Source organism: Oncorhynchus gorbuscha, unplaced genomic scaffold, assembly GCF_021184085.1.
Source record: "Oncorhynchus gorbuscha isolate QuinsamMale2020 ecotype Even-year unplaced genomic scaffold, OgorEven_v1.0 Un_scaffold_1590, whole genome shotgun sequence".
Taxonomy (NCBI): Eukaryota; Metazoa; Chordata; class Actinopteri; order Salmoniformes; family Salmonidae; genus Oncorhynchus; species Oncorhynchus gorbuscha.
Genome location: NW_025746324.1, coordinates 90,331 through 102,492, shown reverse-complemented (window position 1 = coordinate 102,492; position 12,162 = coordinate 90,331). Strand labels below are relative to the sequence as shown.

At 42.9% G+C, this 12,162-nt stretch overlaps 1 protein-coding gene across 1 annotated transcript; it reads right to left on the bottom strand.

Annotated features, from left to right (window-relative positions):
* Positions 1 to 481: 481 nt before the first annotated feature.
* LOC124023329 (red-sensitive opsin-like) lies at positions 482 to 6,658 on the bottom strand. Its single transcript, XM_046337844.1, has 6 exons — positions 6,518 to 6,658; positions 5,308 to 5,604; positions 2,081 to 2,249; positions 1,806 to 1,971; positions 1,445 to 1,684; positions 482 to 1,218 (listed from the first exon to the last, which is right to left on the bottom strand). Exons 1-6 carry the CDS (start codon positions 6,606 to 6,608, stop codon positions 1,120 to 1,122), a joined length of 1,062 nt encoding a protein of 353 aa, XP_046193800.1. The 5' UTR covers positions 6,609 to 6,658; the 3' UTR covers positions 482 to 1,119.
* Between the last annotated feature and the right edge of the window lie 5,504 nt (positions 6,659 to 12,162).

The following is a 12,162-nucleotide window of genomic DNA, read 5'->3' as shown; positions in this document are numbered from 1 at the left end:
AGGGGATAAACAGGGAGTAAACAGGGAATAAACAGGGGATAAACAGGGGATAAACAGGGAGTAAACAGGGAGTAAACAGGGAGTAAACAGGGGATAAACAGGGAGTAAACAGGGAATAAACAGGGAGTAAACAGGTGATAAACAGGGAGTAAACAGGGAATAAGCAGGGGATAAACAGGGAGTAAACAGGGAATAAACAGGGAGTAAACAGGTGATAAACAGGAATAAACAGGGAATAAGCAGGGGATAAACAGGGAGTAAACAGGGAATAAACAGGGAGTAAACAGGGGATAAACAGGGGATAAACAGGGAGTAAACAGGAATAAACAGGGAGTAAACAGGGGATAAACAGGGGATAAACAGGGGATAAACAGGAATAAACAGGGTAAACAGGGGATAAACAGGGGATAAACAGGGGATAAACAGGGGATAAACAGGGAGTAAACAGGGGATAAACAGGGAGTAAACAGGATAGACATAGAAAGTTAGACCATATTTTCATTTCATGCATTTCATGCATTTATTTTTTTTACATTTTGTATTTGCAAGAAGGGCTACAAAAACATTGTTAAATACATTGTATACACAATTATCTATTTAATATCATTATAATTTTTAAATAATTTTGTTTATTTGCAAGTGGGCTACAAAATGTTTAGCTCATAAGTTAAAGTGAAGGATTTTGGAAACATTAATTATTCATGTAGTTTTGTGAGGATCAGATTTCCATTGGCAGTTCATGTCAGTTCTCCTTAGCTGTTATTCTGTCTAGTTTATCCTCTACAGAGTGAAGGGAATGCAGTCCAAGATGGCTACTTTTTTTTTGGGGGGGGGTCACTTCAACAGACATTGATAGGACTGTACCTATTCCCACAATGTGCCACTGCAACAGCTACAGTACGCATATCAACACACAACTCTCTGGTTATTATAAAGACCATGGATTATAAAAACTCCTTGGGGTGATTCATAGCAATGTTTTTTAAACACGTTACAACTGTATGACGTAAAACTTAATATTCTCCTGAGAATTTGTACTGTACATTTGAAAAAGTCCCATGTGGAATATCTCAGAACGTTCATCATTTGTTTCCAAGAGGTACAACGTTGTCTGGGGGTTTATGCAGGTGACACGGTGGAAACCTCTGTTTTTGATGTAGACACCTCCGAGCCATCTTCTTCTTCCTTGCCAAAGAGCTGCATGATGCACGTACGGAACTGGTGAGAGAAGAAGAAGAAGAAGAAGAAGAAGAAGAAGAAGAAGAAGAAGAAGAAGAAGATGAAGTAGAAGAAGAAGAAGAAGATGGAGAAGAAGAAGTAGAATGGAACATGAAGAGAGAAACTCTCAAAAATAAAAGTCTACATTTACTTAAGACACGAGGCCTTTAATAACTACTTTAGTAGTAAATGGATCAAAGTTTACAGCTATCAAAACAAAACACACCTGTTTATTCATGAAGACATAGATCACTGGATTCCAGATGGTGGCGCTTTTGGCAAAGTAGGCAGGCAGAGCAGCAGCCAGAGGGTGGAAAGCATACCCAGGGTTAGCCGCAGCAAAGCAGGCAAAGGCTGTGTAAGGTCCCCAGCACACACAGTAAGCAAAAATCATGACAACAACCATCCTGGACACTTCTTTCTCAGCCTTCTGCGTTGACTCAGAGTCTTTCTGCTGCGCGGCAACCTGTGTTCGTTCAGGAGAAATATATCCCATTGGTTAGATTTATCCCTCCAATATGCATTTTCAAAACGCCACAACGTAGCTGCTTGCTACGTGTTATGGTATATTTGAAAATATCACTTACGGCACGGATGGCCAGCCACACAAACAGGTAGCAGAAGACGATCACTCCCAGGGGCAGGAAGCAACATGTGATCATGAGAACGATCATGTATGACAGGACCCCAGGATCCTCATTACCGCCGAACACATCAGGTCCACAGGACGTTTTCAGTCCATGAGGCCAGTACCTGATTGAGGGAGAGAGAGATACAGAGATGGGTTGAATATTGGTTGAATAATGGTTGAATAATGACGTTTTTCAATCCTCAGTGAAGGGAAAAAGAGAAGATGTCCCACCTGCTCCAGCCGAAGATAGGAGGGGCGCACCAGAAAGCAGACCAGACCCAGGAGAAGATTATACCTCCCATGGCCCATTTAGCATCAAACTTGACATTTCCAAAGGGCTTACACACCACCACCCATCTCTCCCAGGAGATGACCGCCAGAGACCACAGACCAGCAATACCTGCATGAGATATACACATTAGATATACACATTAGATATACACATTAGATATACACATTAGATATACACATTAGATATACACATTAGATATACACATTAGATATACACATTAGATATACACATGAGATATACACATTAGATATACACATTAGATATACACATTAGATATACATATTAGATATACACATTAGATATACACATTAGATATACATATTAGATATACACATTAGATATACACATTAGATATACATATTAGATATACACATTAGATATACACATTAGATATACATATTAGATATACACATTAGATATACACATTAGATATACACATTAGATATACACATTAGATATACACATTAGATATACACATTAGATATACACATTAGATATACACATTAGATATACACAAAAGGTCCATTCTGATTAATGTCATTATGCTATGGTGTTTTAGCAACAGCCAATCAGTCTTTATCAGCGCTGTGCAGCAATGTAGAATTACCTTCTTAAACCTTGTGTGGTGTTCGGGTCTGTGGGACCCATTTTCAATGTTTACTAAAAGAAACATGATACAACTTTTTTTTTTCTCTAACCTGAGACTCATTGGCCTTGGTTCAATTTCTGTGAAGAACATATAAAATAACTCATTTTTATTTAATAATTTATTTTACATTTACATTTTTTTTTAACTTCAAGGTCTCAGAGCAAAGTGACGTCACCGATTGAAACGCTATTTAGAGCGAACACCGCTAACTAGCTAGCCATTTCACATCCGTTACACTCACCCCCCTTTTGACCTCCTCCTTTTCCGCAGCAACCAGTGATCCGGGTCAACAGCATCAATGTAACAGTATAACTTTAGACCGTCCCCTCACCCATAGCCGGGCGCGAACCAGGGACCCTCTGCACACATCAACAACAGTCACCCTCGAAGCATCGTTACCCATCGCTCCACAAAAGCCTCGGCCCTTGCAGAGCAAGGGGAACTACTACTTCAAGGTCTCAGAGCAAGTGACGTCACCGTTTGAAACGCTATGTAGCGCGAACACCGCTAACTAGCTAGCCGTTTCACATCCATTACATATGTCTGTGTGTGTCTGACTCTCCTCCCTTGGCCTGCTGTAACTATATAAGTGAGATGTTAGTAAAATTCCTGAACTAAGTGTTTTCATCATTCTAGATTGTAGCCGGTAGCAACAAGAAGAAGCTCTGCAATGTGTGTGGACCCAAGAAGGACAGGAAGTCCTTATTATTATTATATATATTATTATATTATTATTAAGTCACGGTACACATGCAAGAAATGCAAGACATACATTTGCAACACACACACACACAGTAAAACTCTGTCCCTCGTGGTGTGTAGACCGGCCTTAATTTGTTCTTCAATGGGGCTCATTTATCATTTTCATAAAATACTGTAAAATGTGTCCTTCCAATTTGTTCAGTTCAAAGCAATAAACATCAGTAGTGATGAAAACATTGTTTCATTTGTATTTTTTCAAGATTAACATGACTTATTCCACCCATGTCTTGATTACAATACATATATATATATATATTTTTAAATCTAATTTTATTTAAAAAAAACAAATAGCGCTTTTATTGATAAATGTGATGTAGCAGAGGTTAATGGAAAATATTAACCATGTATGCTGTCTATATTGCTTGTAATTGATATAAGTCAACATCTAAGTATTAAGTATTTTTACGTAAATTGTTATGGCTGTATTGTTATAAAAAAACATTAATGTTTTGGGTCCATCAGACCCGTGAACGTTAGATGAAAAACAAAAACATATTTATTTTACTCTTATTTTACCAGGTCAGTTAACTGAGAACATTCTCATTTACAGCAACAACCTGGGGAACAGTTACAGGGGAGTGGAGGGGGGATGAATGAGCCAATTGGAAGCTGGGGATTATTAGGTGGTATGAAGGACAGAATGGGACACCGGGGTTAACACCCCTACTCTTACAATAAGTGCCATGGGATCTTTAGTGACCTCAGAGAGTCAGGACACATGATTAACGTCCCATCCGAAAGACAGCACCCTACACAGGGCAGTGTCCCCAATCACTGCCCTGGGACATTGGGATATTATTTTCTAGACCAGAGGAAAGAGTGCCTCCTACTGGCCCTCCAACACCACTTCCAGCAGCATCTGGTCTCCCATCCAGGGACCGACCAGGACCAACCCTGCTTAGCTCCAGAAGCAAGCCAGCAGTGGTATGCAGGGTGGTATGCTGGGTAGTATGCAGGGTGGTATGCTGGGTGGTATGCAGGGTGGTATGCAGGGTGGTATGCAGGGTGGTATGCAGGGTGGTATGCTGGGTGATATACTGGGTGGCATGCAGGGTGGTATGCTGGGTGGTATGCAGGGTGATATGCTGGGTGGTATGCAGGGTGGTATGCTGGGTGATATGCAGGGTGGTATGCAGGGTGGTATGCTGGGTGGTATGCAGGGTGGTATGCTGGGTGGTATGCAGGGTGGTATGCAGGGTAGTATGCTGGGTGGTATGCAGGGTGGTATGCAGGGTGGTATGCTGGGTGGTATGCAGGGTGCTATGCTGGGTGGTATGCTGGGTGATATGCAGGGTGGTATGCAGGGTGGTATGCTGGGTGGTATGCTGGGTGGTATGCAGGGTGGTATGCAGGGTGGTATGCAGGGTGGTATGCTGGGTGGTATGCTGGGTGGTATGCTGGGTGGTATGCAGGGTGATATGCAGGGTGGTATGCTGGGTGGTATGCAGGGTGGTATACTGGGTGGTATGCTGGGTGGTATGTTCTTTGGTGTGCAGGGTGGTATTCTGGGTGGTATGCAGGGTGATATGCAGGGTGATATGCAGGGTGGTATGCTGGGTGGTATGCAGGGTGGTATCCAGGGTGGTATGCTGGGTGGTATGCTGGGTGGTATGCTGGGTGGTATGCAGGGTTATATGCAGGGTGGTATGCTGGGTGGTATGCAGGGTGGTATGCTGGGTGGTATGCTGCTGGCTTGACCACCACACAAGGGTTAAATATGAAACAAAATGGAGTCGATATAAAAACGCATCTTACCACATGTGGCGACGGTGAATCCCTCAAAGACACACATTGGGTGTCCAAGAATAAAGTAGCCAAACATCTGGTTGCAAACGCTGATGGTGCTCGCCAAAAGAGTCTCCGCAATGTCGGCGAACGCCAGGTTGACCAGGATCCAGTTGAGAGGATGTTGGAGCTTCTTGAATTTGGCAGTGGCCACCAGTACCAGGCCGTTGGTGAAGGTTGAGGCGACGACCACAAAGAGCATCCAGAGTGTTGAGATGTTGTACACCCATCTTGGAGCAATGTGGTAGTTGGGGCCCTCAAAAGGATCTGCAAATTTAAAAAAAGAGAATTTAAAAACATATATGTATTTGAATATAAGTTGAATGCAACTTCCAAATCAAATCAAATCAAATCAAATGTATTTATAATGGTTAGTGGGAGGACATGGTTAGTGGGAGGACATGGTTAGTGGGAGGACATGGTTAGTGGGAGGACATGGTTAGTGGGAGGACATGGTTAGTGGGAGGAAATGGTTAGTGGGAGGACATGGTTAGTGGGAGGACATGGTTAGTGGGAGGACATGGTTAGTGGGAGGACATGGTTAGTCAAATCAAATCAAATCAAATGTATTTATATAGCCCTTTGTACATCAGCTGATATCACAAAGTGCTGTACAGAAACCCAGCCTAAACCCCCAAACAGCAAGCAATGCAGGTGTAGAAGCACGGTGGCTAGGAAAAACTCCCTAGAAAGGCCAGAAAACTAGGAAGAAACCTAGAGAGGAACCAGGCTATGTGGGGTGTCCAGTCCTCTTCTGGCTGTGCCGGGTGGAGATTATAACAGAACATGGCCAAGATGACTTATTGATGTAGTCAAATGAGAACAGTGAGTAATATGTTGAACAGAATGTGTGCATCAAAAGTTCTGAACAAAGAAAAACATTGTCATGACTCCTGAAATCTACTGTATGTATTAGTGTGTATACTGCTACTGCCAGTCGTGAATGGTATGTCTGCTGTTGGTGAAATATATTATGAAGGAAAAGACCTTTCAGCAACATCACTTACCATTATCTTCTGTAAATATACAACAACTACAATACTTTAGGATAATCCACAGAATTAGGCTCTTTCACTCCTTCTACCGGATGATATCAAGCCCAGGCACTACACTGACAGGATTTACTGTACCTTTGGTATGATATCAAGCCCAGGCACTACACTGACAGGATGTACTGTACCTTTGGTATGATTGCTGTTGGTGTAGGCGAAGCCTGATTCTCTGGTTGTATCGTCTCGTCTCCTTGCAGCAAACACTCCTAGCTCTGCCATCCTGGACCGGTGAATAGGAGCTAGTGAAGTTGACTGCTGAAGTCCGTGCATCTCCACTGTCCTAGTTTATATAGCATCCTTTGGGTGTTTTTAAAGGATTACGGCCTTGGAGGAATTAGGGCAGGGTGTGTGATGGTATGGACTGGACTGTCTTTCCTTAATTACCGTTAATTACCACAAACGACTAATTAAGGAGGATTTCAGAGGCCCATAATCTTGTTTGAAAGGGCATTGGTGGCGTAGGAGGTTAAAAAGTAATATAAAATGGAATGCTGCTGTAACTGTGGCCCAGACTTGTCAGTAGAATGGCATTGGGACGAGGTAAGTGAGTGCTCAATATCTAACCTTCAAAAAAACACAATCACCGTCACGCAATCACTCTTCAGATTGACAATACAGAATCAAATCAAGTACCTCATATCCATCAACTTACAACATTATGAATAACTGTATGGTCATTTTCCATGAAGAAACATTTGTGGGACTTGCTTTAACTCTTTAGAGGTTTTTTTTATTTTTGGGGGAAGGGGGAGGAGGAAGGGGGGAGGTAGTGATTGGTAGTACGTACTGCTGTTCTGATTTCAGATTTGAATATCAGAGAAGTAGACCAAGGTCACATACTATTTAAGTTTTTGTCTACGATGCATCGTTGGGAGGTAGCTGATTTTTTTAAGTCCCAATGTGGACTCATTCTCTCATCCCCTCCTATTGGTCCCAATGTGGACTCATTCTCTCATCCCCTCCTATTGGTCCCAATGTGGACTCATTGTCTCATCCCCTCCTATTGGTCCCAATGTGGACTCATTCTCTCATCCCCTCCTATTGGTCCCAATGTGGACTCATTCTCTCATCCCCTCCTATTGGTCCCAATGTGGACTCATTGTCTCATCCCCTCCTATTGGTCCCAATGTGGACTCATTGCCTCATCCCCTCCTATTGGTCCCAATGTGGACTCATTCTCTCATCCCCTCCTATTGGTCCCAATGTGGACTCATTCTCTCTGTAGTGGCTTCCTTTGTCTTTACCATAGCCACTGCCCAAGCCTGAAGCGGGGTTGTTTGGTACGCACAGTCCACACTCAAGGTTTCTTCCATGACATCCAGGGATATGGTGCAACAAAAATGTTTATTCTTCTTATATCTAACAAATAAATGAGTCCCAACTGCACAAAATACTTGATATGGAAAATACTCCTGTATGTCTGTATGTCTGTATGTCTGTATGTCTGTATGGTCAAAAAACTATACCTATTGGTCCCTGCCTTTATCCTAACACAATTACCACAATACAATGAACAGGCAAGAGGGGGCCAAATGTCCGGACACTAACAACAAATTAATATATCTCAATCGGGTAAATATAAATCATAAAGGTACGTACCTAATATTTCATAATTTACATTCATATTTAATATATTTACACAAATATACATGGAGCTCCATATGTTCGGTCTTTTATACAAATATGTCCAAATCGGCTCGAACACTCTCATCCCCTCCTGTTGGTCCCAATGTGGACTCATTGTCTCATCCCCTCCTATTGGTCCCAATGTGGACTCATTGTCTCATCCCCTCCTATTGGTCCCAATGTGGACTCATTCTCTCATCCCCTCCTATTGGTCCCAATGTGGACTCATTCTCTCATCCCAATGTGGACTCATTCTCTCATCCCCTCTATTGGTCCCAATGTGGACTCATTCTCTCCCTCCTATTGGTCCCAATGTGGATCATTCTCTCATCCTCCTATTGGTCCCAATGTGGACTCATTCTCTCATCCCCTCCTATTGGTCCCAATGTGGACTCATTCTCTCATCCCCTCCTATTGGTCCCAATGTGGACTCATTCTCTCATCCCCTCCTATTGGTCCCAATGTGGACTCATTCTCTCATCCCCTCCTATTGGTCCCAATGTGGACTCATTGCCTCATCCCCTCCTATTGGTCCCAATGTGGACTCATTCTCTCATCCCCTCCTATTGGTCCCAATGTGGACTCATTGTCTCATCCCCTCCTATTGGTCCCAATGTGGACTCATTCTCTCATCCCCTCCTATTGGTCCCAATGTGGACTCATTCTCTCATCCCCTCCTATTGGTCCCAATGTGGACTCGTTGTCTCATCCCCTCCTATTGGTCCCAATGTGGACTCATTCTCTCATCCCCTCCTATTGGTCCCAATGTGGACTCATTCTCTCATCCCCTCCTATTGGTCCCAATGTGGACTCATTCTCTCATCCCCTCCTATTGGTCCCAATGTGGACTCATTGTCTCATCCCCTCCTATTGGTCCCAATGTGGACTCATTCTCTCATCCCCCCTATTGGTCCCAATGTGGACTCATTGTCTCATCCCCTCCTATTGGTCCCAATGTGGACTCATTCTCTCATCCCCTCCTATTGTTATCATTTGAACGTTCTGAAAAGCTCCACGGCAGTTCCTTCAGCAGTGGGCGAGAAGTTAGCTAAATGAGTTGCCGTGGTTACTAAAAACAGCTGTATCGTTTCGATCTGTACAAGCTGTGTTTCTGTTTCCGCTTCCAGATTTGAAAAGCCGAGACGCAGACCAAACACGTCTCATCGTCTACGTTGTTGTCTGACTTGTTGGTCATGTGGTCTTTAATCAAGACCGTCTCATCGACGTTGTCTGACTTGTTGGTCATGTGGTCTAACAGGCTGATTTGTTCAATAAGTTGTGATGTCACAATGAGCTTTAGAATGTTAAGGTCATGTGGATGGAGAACTGAACTTAAAAGAACATATCAACAAGTTAAATGTAAGAAACTCTCCAGACCGTCTACGTTGTTGTCTGACTTGTTGGTCATTGTGGTCTTTAATCAGACCAAAGTATGACTCATCGTCTGGACTTTAGCTTCGTTGTTGTCTGACTTGTTGGTCATTGTGGTCGGCGGTACTATGGTATCCTTAGAAGTCAGGCTGGTACTCACCGTCAGGCTGGTACGTTATTGTCTGACTTGTTGGTCATGTGGTACTAACAGGCTGATTTGTGTCAATAATGTCAGGCTGATGTCACAATGGGGGTACTATGGTATTTAGAAATGTTGGTACTATGGTAGATCCCATTAAAGTGGATGGAGAACAATGAACTTAAAAAGAACATATCAACAAGTTAAATGTAAGAAACTCAATCCTTAGACAATGTCAGGCTGGTACTATGGTTTTAAAGTTTAAACAGCGTTTCTAGATTAAACATTGTAAGAGGAGTAGTGTGCAGAATAATAATAAGAAGTATGACCAACATCTAGTCTGGTACTTTCCTTAGACAATGTCAGGCTGGTAAGTCCCATCAAATGACTAATGACAATATTAAGCCTGTACTATGAAACATGTCAGAATGGTATCCTTAGACAATGTCAGGCCTGGTACTATGGTATCCTTAGACAATGTCAGGCTGGTACTATGGTATCCTTAGACAATGTCAGGCTGGTACTATGGTATCCTTAGACAATGTCAGGCTGGTACTATGGTATCCTTAGACAATGTCAGGCCTGGTACTATGGTATCCTTAGACAATGTCAGGCTGGTATGGTATCCTTAGACAATGTCAGGCTGGTAATGGTATCCTTAGACAATGTCAGGCTGGTACTATGGTACTATGGTATCCTTAGACAATGTCAGGCTGGTACTATGGTATCCTTAGACAATGTCAGGCTGGTACTATGGTATCCTTAGACAATGTCAGGCTGGTACTATGGTATCCTTAGACAATGTCAGGCTGGTACTATGGTATCCTTAGACAATGTCAGGCTGGTACTATGGTATCCTTAGACAATGTCAGGCTGGTACTATGGTATCCTTAGACAATGTCAGGCTGGTACTATGTATCCTTGTCAGACATGGTATCCTTAGACAATGTCAGGCTGGTACTATGGTATCCTTAGACAATGTCAGGCTGGTACTATGGTATCCTTAGACAATGTCAGGCTGGTACTATGGTATCCTTAGACAATGTCAGGCTGGTACTATGGTATCCTTAGACAATGTCAGGCTGGTACTATGGTACTATGGTATCCTTAGACAATGTCAGGCTGGTACTATGGTATCCTTAGACAATGTCAGGCTGGTACTATGGTATCCTTAGACAATGTCAGGCTGGTACTATGGTATCCTTAGACAATGTCAGGCTGGTACTATGGTATCCTTAGACAATGTCAGGCTGGTACTATGGTATCCTTAGACAATGTCAGGCTGGTACTATGGTATCCTTAGACAATGTCAGGCTGGTACTATGGTATCCTTAGACAATGTCAGGCTGGTACTATGGTATCCTTAGACAATGTCAGGCTGGTACTATGGTATCCTTAGACAATGTCAGGCTGGTACTATGGTATCCTTAGACAATGTCAGGCTGGTACTATGGTATCCTTAGACAATGTCAGGCTGGTACTATGGTATCCTTAGACAATGTCAGGCTGGTACTATGGTATCCTTAGACAATGTCAGGCTGGTACTATGGTATCCTTAGACAATGTCAGGCTGGTACTATGGTATCCTTAGACAATGTCAGGCTGGTACTATGGTATCCTTAGACAATGTCAGGCTGGTACTATGGTATCCTTAGACAATGTCAGGCTGGTACTATGGTATCCTTAGACAATGTCTGGTAGGCTGGTACTATATGGTATCCTTAGACAATGTCAGGCTGGTACTATGGTATCCTTAGACAATGTCAGGCTGGTACTATGGTATCCTTAGACAATGTCAGGCTGGTACTATGGTATCCTTAGACAATGTCAGGCTGGTACTATGGCTGGTACTATGGTATCCTTAGACAATGTCAGGCTGGTACTATGGTATCCTTAGACAATGTCAGGCTGGTACTATGGTATCCTTAGACAATGTCAGGCTACTATGGTATCCTTAGACAATGTCAGGCTGGTACTATGGTATCCTTAGACAATGTCAGGCTGGTACTATGGTATCCTTAGACAATGTCAGGCTGGTACTATGGTATCCTTAGACAATGTCAGGCTGGTACTATGGTATCCTTAGACAATGTCAGGCTGGTACTATGGTATCCTTAGACAATGTCAGGCTGGTACTATGGTATCCTTAGACAATGTCAGGCTGGTACTATGGTATCCTTAGACAATGTCAGGCTGGTACTATGGTATCCTTAGACAATGTCAGGCTGGTACTATGGTATCCTTAGACAATGTCAGGCTGGTACTATGGTATCCTTAGACAATGTCAGGCTGGTACTATGGTATCCTTAGACAATGTCAGGCTGGTACTATGGTATCCTTAGACAATGTCAGGCTGGTACTATGGTATCCTTAGACAATGTCAGGCTGGTACTATGGTATCCTTAGACAATGTCAGGCTGGTACTATGGTATCCTTAGACAATGTCAGGCTGGTACTATGGTATCCTTAGACAATGTCAGGCTGGTACTATGGTATCCTTAGACAATGTCAGGCTGGTACTATGGTATCCTTAGACAATGTCAGGCTGGTACTATGGTATCCTTAGACAATGTCAGGCTGGTACTATGGTATCCTTAGACAATGTCAGGCTGGTACTATGGTATCCTTAGACAATGT